General features: G+C 36.9%; 1 protein-coding gene and 1 long non-coding RNA gene across 2 annotated transcripts in view; one reads left to right on the top strand and one right to left on the bottom strand.

The window, feature by feature from the left end:
• PAPPA (pappalysin 1) overlaps positions 1–23,853 on the top strand; it is a 283,134-nt gene that overhangs the window by 57,784 nt on the left and 201,497 nt on the right. Inside the window, exons 3-4 of the mRNA XM_020990609.2 lie at positions 4,013–4,158; positions 13,530–13,823. Coding sequence (XP_020846268.1) covers positions 4,013–4,158; positions 13,530–13,823 — 440 coding nt within the window. The remainder of the gene's footprint in view (positions 1–4,012; positions 4,159–13,529; positions 13,824–23,853) is intronic.
• LOC110211362 (uncharacterized) lies at positions 227–23,741 on the bottom strand. The gene is made up of 4 exons (XR_002325367.2): positions 23,460–23,741; positions 13,034–13,137; positions 10,488–10,639; positions 227–503 (listed from the first exon to the last, which is right to left on the bottom strand). It is a non-coding gene; the product is annotated as an uncharacterized LOC110211362 (long non-coding RNA).

Genomic DNA, 23,853 nt, shown 5'->3' with positions numbered 1-23,853 from the left:
ATGTCTGAGTCCAGATTTGAACTCAGGTATTCCTGACTCTAGGTCCAGTGCTTTACCCACTGTGCCACCTAGGCACTCTCACCCAGTTCTGCTTTTTTACTGACAGTTTTGGCTTGTGAACTGTAGTGCCCTGATAATACAACTAAATTTTGTTGCTCTGTTACAGCAGAAAGAACATAGGCTTGGGAAAAAGGAGGAGGAAGAGGGGAGAAAATTGGGTTCTAGTTTCAGTTCTGCTGTTTATTACTTCTGTGGCATTGGGCAAGTCACCTCCATGTTCTGGACCTTGAATTCCCCATCTAAGACTTAAGATTCCCCATAGATAAGAGGTTACCTAATGGCTGAGATCCCTTTCACATTTTAATTCCATGATCTGTGATCTCAACTTCCTGTGATTTAGGTCAACTGTCACAATCTTCCTAGAAATGGGAATTTCCCCAATGGGTGTCTTAACAGGATTCTTTTGGAAAGCTGAACTGAATTTTCTTCTCTAGTTCCTCAGCCTGCAGAGAAAAAACCATATATTTGTGAGCAGAATTCTGCAAAAATCAAACACACCTTGATATATAAATTGAGATTGTTCTTGAAATGTATAGAAACATTCTAGTGGGAAGAGAGCAGACTGTTGAATGCCAAAGTGCAGGTTTTAAATCCAATCAAGTCTAGGCTCCTCTAGCTGATCTCTTCCAACTACATTGAATCACTAATAGTATGTCATATTTCCTTCTTCCCTCCCCTCCTCTCTTCCTCCTTTCCCTCCTTCCTTTCTTCCTTCCTTTCTTCCCTCCTTATTTTCTTCCCTTCCTTCCCTCTTTCTTTCCTTCCCTCCTCCCTTCCCTTCATTCCCTCCTTTCTTTTTTTCTTCTCTCCTTGCCTCTTTCCTTTCTTCCCTCTTTCCTTTCCTCCTTTTCCTTCCTTCCTTCTTTTCTTTCTTTAATATATATAGGTATATATGTATATATTAAAGTTTACATACATCTGACACCATGTGTTTTTCCCATGAAGTCATTGCAGCCTTGTTAATGAGGCATCAGGCGAGGAGAGCCAGTTCGTGCTCTGGGCCAGTAGAAATGTGTGTATCTGTGGTTCAGTCCATTTTCACTTTTCTCCTCTCAACCCCCTGTTAGAACCCTAGCTGACCTCTTCTCTCCTTTGTCCCACTATAGTTGGCACTTTAACTTCAGTAATTAAAGACTCAAAACTCCTCCTACTTCAGCTTCAAAAAGAATGATGAAGTTGGAGGGAATCTTTGAGATCATAGTTCAATCTCTTCATTTTACAGATGGAGGAAATGAAGTCCAGAGAAGGGAAATGAAATTTCTTAAGACACTCAATATGTTAACAGAGCTGGCCTCATATCCCATGTCACTTGCCCTTCAATCTTGGGCTCTTTGCATTATACCATACAGCATGGATTCATTCACTAAACACCTCTCTTATGCAGAGCACAATGCTAGTTGTTGAGGGAGGCACAAAGTTTAAACAAGACACAGACTTTGCCTTCATGGTTAAATGACTTGTTCACAGTCACACAGTAAATGTCAGAGTCAATATTTGAATCCAAGTCTCCTGACTTGAGGGCCAGGACTCTTCCCAACACAATATGCTTCTATATTTACCATGCAATGATTTAATCCATAGTCTTGGAGAAAAAGTTCTGTTTGATCCTTTTTCTCCTTATCTGCTTTCTTCTTCTATTCTTTAGGTCACTCATCTCTAAACTTTTTTGATTGTACACTGCTATTATTTAAAAAAATGAGTACTCACCTGTAATATATGTATATTTATTTATAAATTATATACATGTACTAGTGTATCAATAGTGTATACATTGTAAATTTTCCATAAAAATCGACATTTAAAAAGGATGAGATGATATTTGATCCTAGAGTCCTTAAGAAGCCACTAAGTTTATTGAATATGGAAGTGAAATGGTTAGATCTGCCCTTTATCATGGGCAACTGAGTGGAAAATGGCTTGGACAAGGAAGAGATTTAAAGTAGGGAGACCAATTAGAAAGCTATTGCCTAGTACAAGTGAGAAGTGAGGAGGTGCTAAATTAGGGAGGGGAGTGTCATATGAGTAGGGAGAAGGGAAGAGATTAGAAAGACAGAAATGGCAAGATTTGATAATTGATTGGATATATGCAGTGCAGGTAAAGGATAGAGTTGAAGAAAACACCAAAAGTGTGAACCTGGCCACCTGGATGTATGGTAATATAGAGTAATCAAGATATTTGGAAAAAGACTAGTTTGAGGGAAAAGATAATGTCAGGAGATCTGTAATGAAGTTCAAAAGCCATCCTGTCCAAATCACTCTGTCCCACCCAAACTGAAAAGGTCCAGGTGGGACTCTTTCTAACTGGCTACCGCTCCCAGCACAGAGCCTCCCTTTCTAAGGGGACATCCCAGAATCACAAGATGATTTGAAGAGCAGAGGTGAGGTATTTTTAGGAGGAAGGGTGGTGGATTTTCCCAATGGTACCTGCATATGTGTTGCTACTCATGTTTGGGTCAAGGTTAAGCAAAAATTGCCCCAGGAACCCACATTTAGCTAGCAAGGGGGATGTTGGAAGCTTACCCAGCTGAGGGAGGAGATGGAGTAAGAGATTGCTAAGGGACAAGTGATACATGTGGCCATTGCAGGGAGTATTGATGCCTCTAAATAGCTCACATTTCCACCCTCCTCTTCACTGATCACACATGCATAAGATCATCCCACAGCCCTCACTTTATGACCACTTCTATAAATATGAAAGACACTCTTGCCTAGAGAAGACACTCACAGGCTATCCCTGTAGACAGAGAATGCTATGAAGGGCAAACAAAATAAGTAGAAAAAGAAAATAAATTGGTTTAGGGCCATCATGTGATTCTGATTAAACCATATCTGATACATTTTAGGTTATAAAATAATAAATAAACTAATCTGTAAACAGAAAAGAACATCTCTTCCCAACTGCTCCATTGAGGCAGATATGGGCAGAAAAACTCCTCATATACAAGATATCATATTTGGGGTTCCTTGTACATGACAATCCATCTCCCATCTCCATGCCTTTGCACAGGTTATCCCATATGCTTGGAATGCACTCCCTTCTCCCCTTTAACTCTTAGAACACTTAAGTGCCTTTAAAAGATCAACGCAAGTTCTGTCTCCTACATAAAGCCTTTCTTGATCCTTCCAGCTGCTAGTCTCCCCTTCTACAATTATATATCATACATATGCATGTATGTGTATACACAGATATCCATTGACAAAAATGCATATATGTGCATCTCTCTCTCTCTCTGTCTCTCTCTCTCTCTGTCTCTCTCTCTGTCTCTCCCTCCTCTCCTCTTCTGTCTAATTTCCTATGTGTACATATACATTTTGTCTCTTCTGGCAGAATGTAAGTTTCTTGAGGACAGGTACTATTTAGTTTTTGTATTACCAGTGTCTAGCACAATGCCTGAAATAGTAAGATTAACATTTTTTCCCTTAATGTTACATAAAAGAAGCAGCAGTATTGGATGCTTAAAGGCATGGTGACTTCCACACTACTGTGATTCTCTAAAAGCAGTACACACTACTGAAAGGAATAGTGAATTGTCCATCGTGATGATACACCCTTTAATCCTTTTTCCCTCTGTAGAACCCCTTGAGTCAGCAAGTTTGCCCATGCCTGTTGTGAAAATTTATTGGGGCTTAATTAGGAAATAGCAGGCACTGATCCCATCCTAAGAGAACATTTATTATCTTTTAAACAAATTCAGAGAGTAAGGCAATTTCAGAGAATAATTTCCCTAATAAAAAATGGTAAAGGGCTCAGCAGGTCAAAATCAAAATATCTGTCATTGCCAAGTGACCACTGAAAGCATGTTTAGAACTGCTGGCTCAGGAAAAGACATTTTGTACCTTTCTGGGAAGCTAGTATTTCCTGGGGTGACCTTTTCTTCCAGGCTAGGTCAGGGTCTTTCTCTGTAGCCCAAACCCTTTACAGAAATAATAGCAAAGTATATTTCTATTGCAGAGCCTACTTGGATGTCAATGAATTGAAGAACATTCTTAGATTGGATGGATCCACACACCTTAACATCTTCTTTGCAAACTCCTCAGAGGAGGAGCTGGCTGGAGTTGCAACTTGGCCTTGGGACAAGGAGGCCCTAATGCATTTAGGTAAGTCTCAAACACCAGAATATTTCTCATTGGAGACCACTTGGGTGCCAGTTTATTTCCAATGTCTAATCAGTCCTATCCTAGTCTTCGGATGATATACTTTAGTGATCTCCAGAGATATGAGGAGATGTGTCTGGTTTAAACAGATTAAGGGCTTGTTCTTGGGACAGCATTCCCCTTTCTCTATTCTCGTACTCCTATTCAGAGTTAATGGCCTTTGAGGCAGTATCATGGGTTTCTGAGTAGAGAATAGGGAGATAAGAAAAATATTGTGGAGATAGCAGTGACAAAATTTAGTAAGAGATATATACAATGGGGTAGAGTGGAGAGGTGAGGATGATTTTAAGATTGCGAGCTTGGGGGGCTCAAAGGATGGTGATTCCATGGACTATAATAAAGATTTTTGGAAGAAGAGTGCATTTGAGGAAAAAAAGATAATGTCATGAGATCTGTTATGAAGACCAGGACTCATCTATGCCTACTCATTCATACAACTCAATGTGTCCCACCCAAAATGAAAAGGTCAAGGTGGAGCTCTTTTCTAGGGTTTGTTGCTTCCAACACAGAGCCCACCTTCCAAGGGGCCCATAGAGTGATGGGTTCAATTTCTGAGTGACCCAGTTTACTTGACTGTGTTCCACTGATAAAAGCAAACTTACAATTGGTGTTGTTAGTTCACAATAGGAATTAGATATTTGAGAGAATGTGCAGGATGTTGGATAAGATTTTCCTTCAAGTTCTTTTGATCTCTACTGTCTATGACATGTAATCTCTGAGTAATCTAATCCATTAAGAAAAGGTAAAATAAGAGAAGCATATTAAGATGTATTAGAAATATCACTCAGGAGCCAGAAGACCTCACTGCAGGTATGTGGCAGTAAAAGTTAAAGATCTGGTTTTCTGGGGGAAGAAAAAAGTGTACCCAAAACACACTCTTAGGCTAAATCTCCATCACTTTATTAAATCTAGACAATAATAAGAATGAAAAAAAAACAATGAATCAATTTCATTGATTTCATTAATTTCCAAGTGCAAATGCTCATGCTGAAAATTTAATACCAGCCCTCATGATCCAATGAAAGCTGGCTGCAGCACATCCCTGCCTAACACTTATTTGCTATATGATCTCGGGCAAGTGACATAAACTCTTTAGGACTCAGTTAACACATCTGTAACTAAGTGGGTTGGACTAAATGATCTCTGTGGTTCCTTCTCTGATCAATAATCCATGTGGCGTAGTAGACCATTGGACTTGGAGTGAGGAAGATCTGAGGCCAAAACCTATCTCACATACTTCCTAGCTATGTGACCCTGGACAAGTCACTTAACCTATGTCTGCTTCAGTTTTACCATCTGTAATAAAGGACAATATTAACACCTTCTTCCCAGTATTGTAAGGATCAAATGAGATAGTATTTGTAAATTGGTAAGGCTTTTGTAAACCTGAAAGCTCTATGTCAATTTTAGCTATTATTATGAGTCATAGTATATAACGCATGGCATTGTTTTTAAAAATAGGAATTTAAGCAACCTCCAATGCTCTGACCTCATGGGCTTGGATATTCCCTCCATTGCTATAGCTCTCAATCTTGTGAACTTCTCATCTTATGTCAATTTTTTTCATGTCTTTCCATAAGTTCTCTACAATTTCTCTTGTGCTGGTTCTCTTAATATTTTTAGATACCATTAGACCACTCAGGTTGTTCGTTTGTAATCCCTTACTCTCATTACATGATGATTTCCCTTTCTTTTCTAACCCATTATTCAATTCAGTGAACAAAAATCAGAAATTGCAATAATTTTTTAGCAATATCCCAGAAACTCTATGTCTAGTTTGAAGCGTTCAGTCCTGCGATAAGAAGCCGTGGTAGAGCCAACATCTATTTCTTTCTTAAGATTGTCAGTTGATTAAGACTAGTCTCCCATCTATGATACTATTGCATATAAGAGAATTGAGCATAATACGGATGGAACCTAGTTCCTCTCCCTGCCTATTTTTCCATTTTAGATGCTTTCCGTGCCATTCCTTATCACTCTTCCAAAAGGAAGAGTTGTAGGACCACCGTCATTTAGCAATCTTATGATAATGTGGCATAGCCCACATTCATTTGAGTACCATGAGTTGGGGAGCAGGATAGAGTTTTGTTTAGTGAGGTGGGAGCACCTTTTTGCACTTAGCTTCTGGCCTTGGAACACACTAGTCCAGGGAATTATCACTTAGAAATTCACAGTAATACCTTCTCACTGGTCTTTTTGCTTACATTCTCTCCTTTGTCCATTCCTCCCACTCCCAGCTATCAAAATCGTTCTTCTAAAACCACATTTCCATAACACAATGCAGTAGGCTTTTATGAAACACATTTTGTGTGAAAAGTACTGTGCTAGGCTTTGTAAAACTTAGGAAGTTTAGATGAGATACAGCTTCATGGAGCTTACAACCTAATAGGACAGATAAGATATTAATATGGATAAACAGAGTTAGCAATATGACATGGTAAATTAGCAAGATAATTATGAAACAAAGTAGTATATGAAGTCTGAAGGGGGACAGATAATTTCCAGTCAGGAAGAGTTGAGGAAAAAGCTGGTCACCCCTCACCCCTCCAATGAGAACATTCATTACCTCTCATTAAAAGAGAGGTTAAAATCCAAACTTGTTAGCTGAACATTCAGGTCTCTTCACAGAATGTTTTCTCTTTAAAAAAAAATTATTTTATTCTGAACTTAATAAATACAACTTATTACAATAACAAACAGCTAAAAATAAAATGAAACAACATAAAAATAAAAATGAGTAAGCAAAGGAAAGAACCTGACCATTTATGGCACCACTCTTACTCTATGCATCAGGACAATAACAATGAGGAAAGGGAAAAAGAAAAGGAATCTAATTAAAGAGATATATGGAAGAGCCCAGTATAATTTAGATATTTCTTAATTCAGTAAGCATTTATTAAGGTATTAGCTCAGCTCATCAGCCACCTTTCCTTACTCCTTATTAGTCATCAATGACCCTAGTGTCCCAGCAACCATGTTGAAGACACCCACAGTTGGCCCTGATCTTGGCAACTCTTTTCCTATATGAGATTCTTCCAATGAGGCAAAGTGGAGATCGTGGCTAATGACCAAGGAAACACAACCACCTAATCTTCATCTCCTTCTCTGACACAGAATGTTAATCAGTGATGCTTGAAAGAATCAAGTTACAGTGAACGTCGCCAACACAGTCATTGATGCAAAACATCTGATTGGTCACAGTTTGATGATACAATTGTATAGTCAGTTATGAAGCATTGGCTTTTCACAGTGGTGAGTGATGCAAGCAGGTGGAAGGGCCAAGTGAAGCACAAGGAGGAGACTAAAAGCTTCTGTCTAGAAGAAGTATCTTTTATGGTCTTGACCAAGATGAAAGAAATAACTGAAGCTTATCTTGGGAAGACTGTTACAAATGCTTTCACCATAGTACCTGCCTACTTCAACGATTCCCAGTATGAGGCCACCAAAGATGCTGGAACCATCACTGGTCTCAATCTTTTCCAGATTTTCAGTGATTCAACTGCTGCTTCTACTGTTTATAACTGGGACAAAAAAGGGCAGGTGTGTAGAGAAATCTATTACTTTGGAGCAGGTGATTTCAATATCTTCATTCTTACCATTGAAGGTGGCATCTTTGCGGTCAAGTCCACAGCTGAGGATATCTATTCAGGTGGGGAGGAATTTGATAACCACATGGTCAATCATGTCTTCACTGAATTCAAATGAAATCACAAGGACATCAGCGAGAACAAGAGGGCTATTCCCTCACTGTGTAGCACTTGGGAATCACTGTGTGTATCACTTGTAAACGTGCAAAGTGTACCCTCTCTTTCAGTACCCAGGTCAGTATTGAGATTGACTCCCTCTATGATGATATTCACTTCTATACTTCTGTCACTCATGCACATTTTGAAGATCTGAATATTGACCTCCTCCATGCTTTCCCGTCCCCCATGGAAAAGGCCCTAAGGCATGCCAAACTAACTAAGTCTCTGATTCATGTCATCATTTTGGTGAGTGGCTGCACTAATATCCCCAAGATTCAGAAAACTCCTTCAGTATCAAGGAGCTCAACAAGAGTATCAATCCTGGTAAGGCTATTGCCTATGGTGCTGCTGCCCAGGCCACCATCTTGTCTGGAGAGAATTCTGAGAATGTTCAGGACTTGCTGATTTTGGCCATCACTCTTCTTTCCCTTGGTATTGAAACTGCAGTTGGAGTTAGGAGAGTTCTGATCAAACACGATACCACCACCTCTACCAAGCAGACACAGTCCTTTGCCATCAACTCACTACAACTAGACTGGCATATTCAGGTTTATGAAGGTGAGAGAACAGTGACAAATGATTACAACCAATTTGGCAAGTTTGAGCTCCCAGAAATCCCTCATGGCCCCAGGAGTGTTCCTCAGACTAACGTTTGACATTGATGCAAATGGTATCCTCAATGTTTTTTATGAATAAGAGCATAAGCAAGGAGAATAACATCACAATCACGAATTACAAAGGTCATCTAAGCAACGATGACATTGAGGTCCAGAAAACTGAGATATAGAAGACTGAAAAAAGAGAAGCAGAGAGATGGGGTATCTTCTAAAGACTCACTTGAATCTTATGCTTTCAACATGAAAGCTACAGTGCAAAAGGAGAAACTTCAATGCAAAATTGGTGATGAAGACAAACAGAAGATTTTTAACAAATGTAAAGAAATAATCAACAGACTGGATAAAAACTAGACTTCTGAGAAGGAAGATTTCAAGAATCAGCAGAAATAATTGGAGATCTGCAACTAGATTAATACTAAGCTATACCAGAGTACAGGGGGCATGACAAGAGGCATACCTAGGGGTTCCCAGGGAGTAGAGCAGCCCCATTTAGAGATGATTCATTTGGACCCACCACTGAAAAAGATGAATAAACATACCAGAAGAAAGAGCATTCCACGCAGCTTTTCAAAAATTGAAGAACTTAAATTTATAGTCAAGGCTGTGGCAGTTTAAAAGTAACATTTAAGCTATTGTGAAAATCTAGGCATTTTGGGTGCTTAAATGTGTACAGAGGAAGAGAAGTGAATGACATTGCAATTTATAAGTACTGTAAGCAAGTAGAAATGTAAGTCCTGTCCTAGAGAATAAAAACTATTTAAAAATAGACATCCCCCCTCCCCTAAAGCATTTATTAAGTACATGCTATACGCAATATACTTTGCTATGAAATAAGTGATGCAAAAATAAGACATGGTTTTGAACTCAAGGAGCTTATCCTAGTAGGAATAATTAGATATGTACCCAGATAAACAACAAATTAGTCTATAATAAACATGTAAAAGAATTAGAAAGTGTTCTTAGATTAGGAAGAATCAGTGCACTGAGTCAGGAAACCTGGCTTCTAGTCAGAGTTTTGCTATTTGTTAGCTGACTCACCTTGTGTGAGTCACCTACCCTTTCCCCAAGTCTTATTTTTTTCATCTATAAAATGAAAGGGTTGGTCTAGATAGTCTATTAGATCTCTTCTAGCTCTAAAGTCACCTAAAAATGACTTCCAGCTCGGATAATCACTGAAACCTTCATGGAGGAGGTAGCCTTTTATCTGACTCCCTACCCCCCTGCAAAAAAAAAATGACCAAGACTAAAAATTTATTCACAGATCAAGAGATATAGTTCTATGAATTATGCCTCTATTTCTGGGTCATCATAATTAGGCAGATCTCTTATACTTACCCTCATAACTTTGCCCTCCCAATTTGGGCTAAGCCACATATATGTATGTGAACCATATATTAGGGTATGCACCCAAGGAATTTTATTTTATTAAACTTATCTTGTGAATTATTTTATTGTATTAAATATTTATTAAATGATAAAGACTTATTTTTATTTTAAAAACCCTTTTTGCTTTTCAAATAACAACTAAACTTTGGTTTAAAAATACAACAAAAAATGAAACACAAAATGCCACATTTAGGACATTAGAGTATGCTTGGGGCACATGTAAATGGGATGCTTTCTAATCTGTATTCACCATTTGGATTTGTTGACGAGATTTTTTAGTATCCAGTTTTCATCAGGCAACCTCAAGTTGACTATAGGTGCTGAAAAGGAAAATAAATTTCTTGTGTAAACAACTCGTCTCTAACTCTTAGTCTGTGTATTCATTTTTCATTTCATTCAATGTTTCTCATGACCATAAGTCCAATGCATACTTATTGTTTTTTTTAAATTGAAATATGTAATGTAGTCCTTGTCTACATACTAGCCATCTGATGAGGTAAAAGCCCCTGCATGAGAACTGTACCTGATGTAGGTTTTGATTGCCACGAGAGAGACGTTATGATAAGTACAGAAAACATTCATTGCTTGTCTGACCAGTCCCTATCAATCCCAGTCAATCCCAGCTTATATTTGCTTTGTTTCCATCTCCTTGCCTTGGAGCTAAGCTAAGATGTCCTGGAGAAAAAAAAAAGGCAGGAGACAGAGAGTTTCATATTAATCTGACAAAATACCTAGGAAAGATTTCCTGTCTTAGTTTCTTGTATTCCTCCCATAGCCATCCTTATGCATTTTCCTTTATCTTTATAGAAGAAGGCATTTGCTATAGCTTAGTGAGCTTGTCATACCAGCAGTTTCACTTATGATAAAATTCCCTTGGCTAAAATCTTGCTCCAGTCTTGTTTTCCCCAAATTAACAGAGTACTGTAGTCAAATTTTATTCTGTCATCATTCTTTGGTGACATCATTTTTTTCTTGACTTTGATGGGCCACTTACAAGTTTGCCCAGCCCTAAATATTAACCTTCAATGACATGAATTTGTGTTTTAAAGTTTGGGTACATGTTTTAAAATTTGGCTCACTCCATGCTATGGAAGGTGCCATTTCTCCAAGAGTCATAAAATATACAGAAACAGAAATATTCCATTTCAGAAGGCTTGCCTCTGCTTTTATTTTGAGCCAAGTGGTACAGGATGTATAGATCTGTGTGCAAAAATTGTCCAGAAGCACCAATCATCCTGTTCCCTCCAACAAGATGTTCTTTGTCATTTTTAGCAAGGGGCAGTATATTCCTATCCTGGACCACTGTGGAAGTCATCTCAGTCAATGAATCTTAGAGCTCAAAAGGACCCAATCAAGCATCTACCTCAAAGTCGTATAACAAAACATCTGATGTCTTGTACCACGTTCTTGACAAGTGGTCATACATGCTTTGATTGGACATTATCCATGACTGGGAAATTACTGTTTCATGAAGAAGCCTATTCATTCCATTGTTGAATGACTCCAAATAATTTTTTAAAAAATCATTGTTTTCTTATGTTGAACTGAAATATGTCTCCATGTAACTCCTCCTACCTCATAGTGCTAGTTTTGTCTTACAGGGTAGCAGAAAAAGCCACAGGACAGGATTCATTAACCTAGGGTCCAGGGACTTGTTTTTATTTTTTATATTACTGTATTATAATTGATTTCCTTTGTAATCCTATGTATTTAATTTAAATTTAAAATGAATTTAAAATCATTTTTCTGAGAAGGCATCTATAGCTTCACAAGACTACAAAAAGGGCCCATCTCTCTCTCTCTCTCACACACACACACACACACACACACACACAAAGAATCATTATCATAAGATTACAGAATCACAGAGTTTGAGCTAAAGGGTACCATTAAGTGCCCCATTTTCCAGATAATGAAGCTAAAGCCTAAAGAAATTAAATGACTTGTCCAGGGTCACACAGCTAATAAGTGCCCCAAATGGGCATGAATTCAAGTCTTCCTGACTCCAAGGGCAATGCCCTATCTACCATAATACATCCATATGACAGCCCTACAGAAATTTGAAGGTCATCATCATATCGTGCTTAAGTGTTCTCTTCTCCAGGCTGAATTTTAAGGGTTTTATGTCCCTTCAAGGGATGTCTATGTAACATGACTTCAAGTCGTTTCAACATGCTGGTTTCCCATCTCTGAATATATTCTATCTTGTCATTGTCCCTCTTAAAATGGGGCATCCAGAGTAGAGCACTGTACCCTAGGTGTGAAGTTATATAGCACTTACCTTCAGTACCTCCTCTACTTGTCTCATGCAGTGAATTCCCACCACTGGTCATAGAGCTAGTGAATATCTGAGTTTTCCTGACTCCAAGTTTTGCTCTTTCTGCCATATTTTTCTGCCTTTCCTGGAGATGAGCTTTTTCCCCTCAATTGATATCCACATACATTTCATGAAGCTCCTCATTCAATTCAGTATACAATACAGTTGTTGGATAACAGTGGTGATAATGGACATTCTTGTTTCACCCCTGATCTTACTGGAAATGCTTCTAGCTTATCTCCATTATATACAATGCTTGCTGATGGTTTTTAACAGATGCTATCATTTTATAGAAGATTGCATTTGTTTCTAATTTCTCTAGTGTTTTTTATAGGAATGGGTATTGTATTTTGTCAAATGCTTTTTCTGCATCTATTGAGATAATCATATGATTTCTGTTAGGTGGTTACAGGCAAGAAATTGCATTCAAAAATAGGATGAATGTTTGGATTTAAGTTGTGAAGACGTAGTTAAGAGATAAAGATCATGTCTGAAAGCCCCTGGGTTAGGTCCTAATGGTCGATCTTTTATGTTTTAGCATTTTATGTTCCAGGGTCTTTTTCCATTTCTGATATGTATAATGTATAATTCTGTAGTTTTTGTAAACAATATTTTGTGAGCACTTTGTTGGGACCTGGTGAAGGTACAGCCCTTCTACAAGATCATAGAATCATAGATTAAGAGCTGGAAGGGACATTATAGACAAGTGAAATCCACCTGAATTCTTTTTGCCATATCTGAGGGGTAGTTACCGAATGGTGTTTTTTTTCTTCTTTTCAATGTTTCTTCAAAATTTCCAGGTACCAGTAATGTGCTGGGTGTTGTACACAACATGTGACTAGACATATCTTCCCATCTAGAGAAATTGCCAAAAAAACAAAAAAACAAAGTAAAATAATGAACAACAACAACAAAAAAGGCATGGACAACAAACTGAATAAGGTTAGGATTGGTGAGCCACCAGGAGGAAGAGCAAGAGGATTGTGTTTTTTTTTCTTTTTTGTTTCCCCCCATACATGTCTCTTTTGACTTTAACTCCTTGGAGTGAACTCCTTATCAGAATGAGTTGAACAAGATGAACTCCTGAAGTCACTTCCAATTGAAAATATGAGATTGCCTGGGGCAGAATAAGTGCTTAATAAATGCTTATTGACTGATCGATTTATTCTGTAATTCTCAGTTATATATGTAGTTTTACTGAGAAACAAATTACTCCACTTATCAATTTACCTGGTTTTCCCCTTGCAGGTGGCATTGTCCTGAATCCATCATTCTATGGCATCCCTGGGCACACACATACAATGACCCATGAGATTGGGCATAGTCTAGGGCTTTATCATATCTTTCGAGGAATATCAGAAATCCAGTCCTGCAGTGACCCATGCATGGAGATCGAGCCTTCCTTTGAGACTGGAGACCTCTGCAGTGATACCAACCCAGCTCCCAAGCACAAGTTGTGTGGGGACCCAGCACCAGGAAATGATACATGTGGCTTCCGGACCTTCCTCAACACACCATACAATAACTTCATGAGCTATGCAGGTACTTAACATGGGTTTTTATGAATGTTTTCATATAGCATGTTGGGCATAGAGACAACTGGATTGGTGGTCAGAAGCCTCAGAATCAAGTCTCTTCTGGTGTAACTCAGCAAGTTGTTTTTCCTTTAGTCCATAGTCTCCTTATTTATCAAATGAGATGATAATACGTGTTTCAAAAGTGGCACGGTGAGGATGGAAGGAGATAATGAATGAGAATTTTGGAAAGTTGAAATCACTCTATCAATCTTGACTTCTAAACTTAGCTGCATGACTGAGCAAGTCACTTTTCCAGAGTCTCTGTTTTCACATCTGATGGTGTAAATAAATCAGTACTTTCATTAAGTAATTCACAGATTTTCATGGGTAAATTGATTTACAAATGTTGAAGCACTATAGAAATAAGTAGTATTGATCTCAATAATGACAGTGATGATAGCAATAATAATAATGTCACTTTTTGCATATTGCTATTTGAAGGACATTCTAAAACAAAATCTTCCTCGTTTGTCTAAAATCTCAGATCCTTTTAAATTTTTCTCTGCATCCCGGAGTCTGTAAAGACACTATTTGGTCCATATTTTCACCCTTTATAGAGCCTAGTTTCAATGGAAACAAACATGCCAAAAAAAACCCTACCTCTGAGACTCAGTTTCCTCATCTAATAAAAGAAATAATTGGATAAAATGCTCTCTAGGATTCATTACAACTCTGGTATTTTACGTTACTTTCCAACTGGTCAGATTCTATGAACTCGAAGAACAACAACCTGCTATTATATTTTTTAGCCTCCCAGGCACGCATTGGACCTGTCCTCCAGTACCAGTGCCCTGAAGAAGTGTGATGCTCTCATCACAAATAAGGATAAATAAGATACATAAACATTCTAAAGAGTTCCACAGTATTTGCCAAAAAGCAGATTGCCAACAAGAGTAAAGATCCCTGATGGGGTCCAGATTCACCCTCCTATAGTCCAGTCACTGGGTAGTCATGATTCCATTTTATTCATAATGCTTTGCACGTATTAAGCACAAATACATGCTTACTGACTTGACTGGTCTTTAGCACCTTTCCTGTGGATAGCTCAGTGTATCAGCAGAATTAACAATAGCATGAGCTGGGATGTTTGCCTGCCTCTTGGGAGTTTAGGAGCTGCCATTAGCTACCAGACCACCATAAAATAAATCTTTTCTTCTTTTTTTTCTTTCCTTTTTTTTATAGATCTATAGAGTGATTCATTTGCTTTTTTTTTTAAGAACCACTCAGCTCACTGACCCATTCAGAGTAGAGCTAATTCACTGAGTTATAATAACAAACTTGCACCCACAAAAGCATATTTAAGGCAACCACGGCTTTGAAATGTTTGTTTTCCTTATGCTTTGTGATAGATGGTGTGACAAAAGCAGCTGGATTAAATTCAAAAAGCAGGACAGGATCAGGTTCTCAGTGCTGAGCTACTCAAGGCAGATCTGCTCTCACAAGTCTGATGGGCTCAGTAAAGTCCTGTATGCAGGAGCTGGGAATCCATTTCTTGGGACCTTGGACAACACATTTTCTCTTTTGGGACTGAATCTATCCCATTCATCATCTGATATTTTACATCTATTAAGTACTTACCATGTGTGCTGTATTTTATCATGTATTAGAAGTCATGGAGAGATAAATATGACATAATCCTCACCTTCAAACAGTTTATAATCTAGTAGTAGTAATAATAAATGTATGCAGATAAATATGATAAGTACATAAGAGTACTACAAAGTACTATGAGATCAGATGAGGGAGAATGATTTGGGAAGAAACAAATATACTTGGAGTGGGCAAAAACTAGAGATAATTTAAGGCTCTAAAAATAATAAAGATAAAACTACTTCCCATTTATATTTTATAGGACAGTAGAATCATAGATATAGAATTAGAGGGGAACTTAAGGCTTACTGAGTCTAAGCCCCTCATTTTACAGATGAGTATACTGAGGCCCAAGGTCATACAGCTAGTAAGTATCTGAGATAGAGTTCAATATCAGGTCTTCCTGACTCCAAGTCAAGTGTACTGTCTATAGTGCCACGTTATTGCCTCACTTTTATCATGCTTGTGCATTAGATCTCATTTTAAAATTGCTTAAACTAGAGCCACGATTTAGCACAGGAGGAATTGCCATGTAATGGAACTTTGGGGCTCACCACTATATGACATTTTCAGTGTTCAAGGTTTTGCAAATGCATATAAACTAAAAGGAATTAGGTTTTAACTTCTTGTATATGGCTCTCTAGACTGTAATCTCTTTGAGGGCAATTCAAAACCATTTTTCATCTTTATCACCTTAGCACTTAGCAGAATGCCTTGTAGATAGTAATCATTTGATAAATGCTAATTTCATTGAGTTGCTATATTAGTTTAGTTCTAAGGCTCTTCCCGTTCCCACTTCTTTTGCCGGTAGTGGCCTTGGGGGAAAGCACATGGGAGGACCTGGTTATCCTCTTTAATATAAACTTTAAAGATTTAGTTTGTCCATTCATTCACTTACTTGTTCGTTCATTCATTCATTCATCCATCCATTCATTCATTCGACAAATATTTTCTGAATTTTCTTAGGGAAAACAAAAATGAAATATACGCAGTAATTCTGATCAAAATGCAATAAAAATCCCATTCAATAAAGGGCCTTTGAAGTGTAGACTAAAAATTAATTGGAAACCTAATCCTTAAGAATAAGTTGGTCAAAGAACAAATCATAGAAACAATCAATAATTTCATTAAAGATGATAACAATGAAGCAAAATGTCAAAATTTGGGGGATGTAACCAATGCAGTATTTAGGGAAAATTTTATGTTTCTAATTGCGTATATCAATAAAAAAGAGAAAGATCCAATCAACATTGTACATGCAACTTAAAAAAATGCGAAAAAAACCCAACCCAACAGCTTAAAACCCCTGAACTAAATACCACAATAGAAATCCTGAAAATCAAAGGAGAGATTAACAAAATTCAAAGTAAAACAACAACAGCAAATCATTGAACTAATAAATAAAACCAGGTGCTTTTTTTTTGGGGGGGGGATAAGTAAACCATTGACTACTTTGATTTTTAAAAAGAAAGAAGAAAATGAAATTACCAGTATCAAAAATGGGTGGAAAAAAGATGAATTCACAACCAATGAAGAGGAAATAAAAGCAATCATTAGCAGCAATTTTGTCCAATAATATTTCAATAAAATTTATAATCTAAATGAAATAGATATTTATAAAAATATAAATTGCCCAGATTAACAGAATGGGATATAGAATATTTAAATAACACTATCTTATAAAATGAAATCAAATAAGCTAAAAAAAAAGCATATGGGGGGTGGGAGGGAGAGAGAAGCAGGACCAGATTAATTTACAAATGAATTCTACCAAAAATTTAAAGAGCAACTTCAGTACTACATAAAATGTTTTAAAAATAGGTAAAGAAGGAATCCTGCAAAATTCCTTTAGTGTGACAAATATGGTCTTGTTACCTAAACCAGGGGAGTCAAAACAGAGAAAACTAGAGCCCAATTTCCTTAAGGAACATTGATGCAAAAAAAATGTAGATAAAATGCTAGCAAAATTATAGCAATATATCACAAAATCATACTCTATGACCACGAAGAATTTGTATCAGGAACAGAGATTGCTCAGTAGTAGGAAAATTGCAAGCATAATTGACCATATATCTGTAATAAAAGCAACAAAAATCACATCATTTATTTAAATAGATTGGCTTTATTTATTTATTTATTTTACATATTATAATACTCATTCCTGATTTAAAAAACAAACAGGAATAAATCAAACTTTCCTTAAAACTATTAAAGCTAGAAAGAAACCTTTTCAATAAGATAGGGATAAAACAAGGATGTCCATTATCACTATTACTTTTCAGTATTGTACTAGGAATGCTAGCCCTATCAATAAGACAAGAAAAAAATGGAAGTAATAAGCATAGGCAATGAGGAAACATAACCATCACTTTTTGCAGATGGTGTGATAACTTACCTAGAAAGCACTAGAGTGTCAACTAAAAAAAAAAAAGCAATTGAAACAACTAACAGCTTTAGTAAAGTCCTAAGATAGAAAATAACCCCAAAGAAATTAACAACATTTCTGTATATTACCAACAGAATCAGTATAATCTTCATTTAAGATCACTCTACATAGCATACAATACTTGGAAGTCTACCTCTCAACACACACACAAGAATTATGTGAATACAATTTAAAAAAAATTTCACACAAATCAAAACATCTAAATAATTGGAAGAATCAGTCAACCCAGCCAATATAATAATGACAATACTGCCTAATTAATTGACTTATTCAGTGCCTAACTGATTACTCAGGTAACCAAACTACCAAAGAATTATTTTATAGAAGTAGAAAATAATAATAATAAAATTAATTTGGAGAAGCAAGATCAAGAATATCACAGAAATTTCAGAAAAAAAAATTAGAAGGAAGGGGATATTAGCAGTACCTAGCAATATCTCAAACTATACTACAAAGCTGTAATCATCAAAATAATTTGGTTCTATATAAAAAGTAGAGAAGTTCATCAGTGGAATGCATCAGACACATCATATACAGAAGCAAATGAACACAGTAACTTAGTATTTGATAGACTCAAAGACCTCAGCTATTAGGGTAGGAACACACTATTGAAATAACTGGAAAGCAGCCTTGAAGAAACAAGGTACAGACCAACATCACATACCATATACCAAGATAAGATCAAAATGGGTGTATGATATAGACATAAATGATAATATCTTAGCAAATTAGTGGAGAAGGGAAGAAATCACCTGTCAGATCTATGTGTAGGGGAAGAGTTGATGACCAAACAAGAGGTAGAGGTTTCATATGAGGCAAAAATAAGTTTTTATTATATAATTTGTTTTGAAAATTTTGTGCAAATAAAACAATGCAATTAAAATTAGAAGAAAAGCAGGAAACTGTGAAAAATCTTTATAGCAAGTTTCTCTGATAGGTTTCAATTCTAAAATTCATAGGAAACTGATTCAAATTTATAAGAATAAGAAGCATTTCTCAATTGAAAAGTGGTCAAAAATATGAATAGGCAGCTTTCAGAGGAAGAAATCTAAGCTGTCAATAGCCATATGAAAAAAAAATTATCTAAATCACTAATAATTAGAGAAATGCAAATTAAAACAACTCCAAGGTACCTCTTCACACCAATCAGATTGGCTAAGATAAAAAAGATGGAAAATGACAAATGCTGAAGGGGATGTGGAAAAAACAAGTGCACTAATGCATTGTTGAAGGAGCTGCAAACTAGTCCAACTATTCTGGAGAGCAATTTGGAGCTATGCCCAAAAGGCTATTAAATTATGCATATATTTTGTCCCAACAATACTGCTATTAGGTCAAAGAAAGAGAAAGAGGACCCATAGGTACAAAAATATTTATAGTAGTCCTTTTTGTGGTGGTAAAGAATTGTAAACTGAGGGGTTGCCTATCATTGAGAGAATGGTTAAATAAGTTATAGCATATGAATGTGATGGAATACTATTTTGCTGTTAGAAACAATGAAGGCTGGACTTTCAATGCCAAGATGATGGAATGAGGAAGACACCCTCTAAAGTCCTCCAAAATTCCCCTCCAAACAGCTAGAAAACAACCTCAGAATGTTCTAGGAGCAGGGAAGCAACTTACCTGCCCAGCAAGAAAGATCTGTGGAGTGGGAGGGAAGTGAGGTCCAAGAGCAGCAGCAGCAGCCAGCCTCACAGTTGGGGGCCTGTAGCAGGGGTCCAAGCCTGGGGCAATCCACTAGTGATGCCCCAACTTCCTGTAACCCATCAGAACCATAGGCAATTGAGCAGTCTGTGCAGCACAGCAAGGTGCCTTCCCAGTGACTCCACCGCCAGCACAAGCTGGCAACTAGGACTTGATTCCATTGCTGAGCAGTAGTGAAGCTCATACCATAGCAACCTAGCAGATAGGCCCCACCCCTGGAGCAGACCAGCAGCTAAACCCCATACCCAGGGAGTCCAACAGGGAGCCCTCTCCTCCCCCCAATACAAACCAGAAGGAAAGCCTACCTTCTAGAGAAAGCAAGTAGCTAAGCCCTGAAGCCCAGTGAAAGTCAGCAGTAAGACCTAGACCCCTAGCACAAAAAGCTTGGGACAGTGCAGGACCAGAGCCCAATTCTCACATAAAAACACCAAGTCATCAAAAAAAGGCAGAAAAAAATCAGCAAAAAAACAAAACAGAGAGAGAGAGAGAGAGAGAGAGAGAGAGAGAGAGAGAGAGAGAGCTTGACTATAGAAAGATACTACAGTGATAGGGAGGATCAAGGCATAGACTTAGAAGAGGACGATAATGTCAAAATGGCTACATATGAAGCCTCAAAGAAAAATGTAATTTGGTCTCAGGCCCAAAAAGAATTCCTGGAAGAGCTTAAAAAGGATTTAAAAAGTAAATTAGAGAAGTAGCAAGAAAATTGGGGAAAAGAAATGAGAACAATACAAGAGAATCATGAAAAAAAGAGTCAATAGCATGGGAAAAGTTATACAAAAATTTATGGAGTCAACTAACTCCCTAAAAAATAGAATTGGCCAAATGGAAAAGGAAATACAAAAGCTCACTGAAGAAAATAATTCCTTAAAAATTAGAATTGAACAAGTAGAAACTAATGACTCTGTGAGACATCAAGATACAATAAAACAAAATCAAAAAAGTAAAAACAAAGTAGAAGAAAATGTGAAATTTTTCATTGGAAAAACAATTGACCTAGAAAACAGATACAGGAAAGAATTGTTGAACTACCTGAAAGCCATGATCAAAAAAAAAAAGCTGAACATCTTTCAAGAAATCATCAAAGAAAACTGTCCTGATATATTAGAACCAGAGAGCAAAATAGAAATTAAAAGAATCCACCGATCACCGCCTGAAAGATATCTCAAAATGAAAACTCCCGGGAACGTCATAGCCAAATTCTAGAGCTCAAAGATCAAGGAAAAAGTATTGCAAGCAGCCAAAAAGAAACAATTCAAATATCATGGAGCCATAGTCAGGATTACACAGGATTTAGCAGCTTCCATATTAAAGAGCCAAAGGGCTTGGAATATAATATCCCTTGGAAGACAAAGGAGTTAGGATTACAACCAAGAATCATCTTCCCAGAAGGTGGTCTGGCTGTACCAGATTTCAAACTGCATTGTAGAGTGGTAATTATCAAAACAATCTGGTACTAGCTGCGAAATACAGTGGTAGATAAGTGGAATAGATTAGGTACAAATTACATTATATTAAATGACCCTAGTAATCTAGTATATGATAAACTGAAAGATCCAAGATTTTGGAACAAAAACTCATTATTTGACAAAAACTATCAGGAAAACTGGAAAACAATATGGCAGAAACTAGGTATAGAGCAACATCTCACACTGTATACCAAGATAAGGTCCAAATGGTTACATAATTTACACACAAAAGGTGATATCATAATCAAATTAAGAGAGCATGGAATAGTTTACCTGTCATATTTTAGGGGAAGAATTTAGGACCCAAGAAGATACAGAGAACATTACAAAAAATAAAATAGATAACTTTGATATATAAAATTAAAATGTTTTTGTACAAACAAAACCAATGCAACCAAAATTATAAGGAAAGCAGAAAACTGGGGGGAAATTGCAACAAATATCTCTGATAAAGGCCTCATTTCTCAAATATATAGAGAATTGAGTCAAATTTATAAAAATATAAGTCATTCTCCAATTGATTAATGGTCAAAAGATATGGACAGGCCACTTTCAGATGACTAAATTAAAGCTATCTATAGTCATATAAAAATGCTCTAAATCTCTATTGATTAGAGAAATGAAAATTAAAACAATTCTAAGGTACCACCTCATACCTATCAGAGTGGCTAATATGACAAAAAAGGAAAATGTTGGATGTCGAGGGCATGTGGAAAAACTGGGACACTAATGCACTATTGGTGGAATTACAAACTGATCCAACCATTCTGGAGAGCAATTTGGAACTATGCCCAAAGGGCTATAAAACCATGCGTACCCTATATTTCAGCAATACCACTGCTAAGTCTATATCCCAAAGACATCCAAAAAAAAGGGGAAAGGACCTATTTGTACAAAAATATATAACTCTTTTTATGGTGGCTAAGAATTGGAAATCAAAGGGATGCCCATCAGTTGCGGAGTGGCTAAACAAGCTGTGATGTATGATTGTAATGGAATGTTATTGTGCTATAAGAAATAACAAGCAGGATGATTTCAGAAAAACCTGGAAAGACTTGAATGAACTGATAACATAGTGAAGTGGACAGAACCAGGAGAATGTTAAACCCAGTAACAGCAATATTGTTCAATGAAGAATTGTGAGTGACTTGGCTATTCTCAACAATATTATGATCCAGGACAATCCCAAAGAATTAATGATGAAGCATTCTATCTGCCTCCAGAGAAAGAATTGATATTGCTTGAATACAGAGTGAAGAAAGCTATTTTCATTTTTCTTTACTTTTACTTGAGTCTTCTTGTACCATGACTTATATAGAAATGTTTTACATAATTGCACACATATAAACTATGTCTGATTGCTTACCATCTCAAGGAGGGAGGGAGGTAGGGAAGGGAGTAAGGGAAGGATAGAATTTGGAACTTAAAACTTTTAATGAAAATGTTAAAAAGTTTAAAAAAAATGTTGAAAGAAATAGTTTCGAAAAAATCTGGGAAATCTTGTATGAACTGATAGCAAGTGAAGAGAAGCAGGAGAACAATCTGAATAGTAACAGCAATACTGTAAATTTAATCAACTGTGAAATTCTTAGTAACTCTTATTGACATAATGACCCACCACAATTCCAGAGGACTCATAATGAAACATACTATCCATCTCCAGAGAGAGAACTGATGAACTCAGTCAAAATCGAGGATTTTTTTTTCTCTTGTTCTTTACCTCTTTTTTTTCTTTTTAACATAGCTAATCTGGAAATTTGTCTTGCCTCTTTATGGGTGAGAAATGAGGGAGAGAATTTGGAACTTAAAAAAAGAAATAATGAAGTGTCTGTGCTTTAAAAAAAAAAGAAAGATACATTTTACTTAACCTAAAGTTGCTTACAATCTAGGAAAGGAATTAAAATAAACGTAGTTAAAGACATATTTTGAATCTCTTAAGAAAGATACCAAGCGCAATGGGACTTAGAAGGAAGGAAAGCTATCCTCCAGCTTCTATGAATAGCCATTCCTCTTTGTATAAAGTCCTGTATCTTTCCTGTACCAAATTTTATATATGATGAAGATCCTGAAGCTTATTATTTATGGTGCCATATTGGAAGTTGTATATTTTTCTTTTCCTTTTTTTTTAAACTTTTTGGTAAAGCAATTGGGGTTAAGTGATTTGCTCAGGGTCATACAGCTAGTAAGTGTCAAGTGTCTGAGGCCAGATTTGAACTCAGGTCCTCCTGACTCCAAGGCCAGAACTCTATCCACTGTGCCACCTGGCTGCCCTTTTATAAATTTTTCTTAAAATTACCTCAGTTAAATTTCAGAAAATACTTTCTTCTGACATGTCCCTACTTTCTCCACCCATCCCAGTATGTCAGGATTTGGTAAGACAGACAATGCTTACCTGATTCATGTCATTCAGGTTTGAATTCTCATTTACTTATTAATTATAACCAGCAGATTCCTAGAGTGGCTTCTGTATGATAAAGAACAACATCAAGGCTGTCTTAATACTGCCTTCAGTTTTTGTGTGCCAGGAGAAAAAAAAAAAGGAAAGGCAGAAAAGAGACCACTGGTCTGGGAGTTAATAGCAGGGGTTCTAATCCCAACTCTGCCCTTTGCTAGTTATGTGAATCTGACGCTGCTTTACTCCTCTGAGACTCATTTTGCCAACCGCTAAGGTCCCTTTCCATTCTAATATTCTATGTTCTAACATTCCATGTTCTTTTTGGGCTATTTTCTGTGATTCCTTCCAGCTCTAGGATTCCGTGATTCTAAGCCATTTCATCATTAACCAC

The sequence above is a fragment of the Phascolarctos cinereus genome, unplaced genomic scaffold (genome assembly GCF_003287225.1).
Source record: "Phascolarctos cinereus isolate Bilbo 61053 unplaced genomic scaffold, phaCin_HiC Scaffold_2;HRSCAF=192, whole genome shotgun sequence".
NCBI classification, from domain to species: domain Eukaryota; kingdom Metazoa; phylum Chordata; class Mammalia; order Diprotodontia; family Phascolarctidae; genus Phascolarctos; species Phascolarctos cinereus.
The sequence above is the reverse complement of the archived record's forward strand: the minus strand, read 5'-3'. Positions and strand labels throughout refer to the sequence as shown.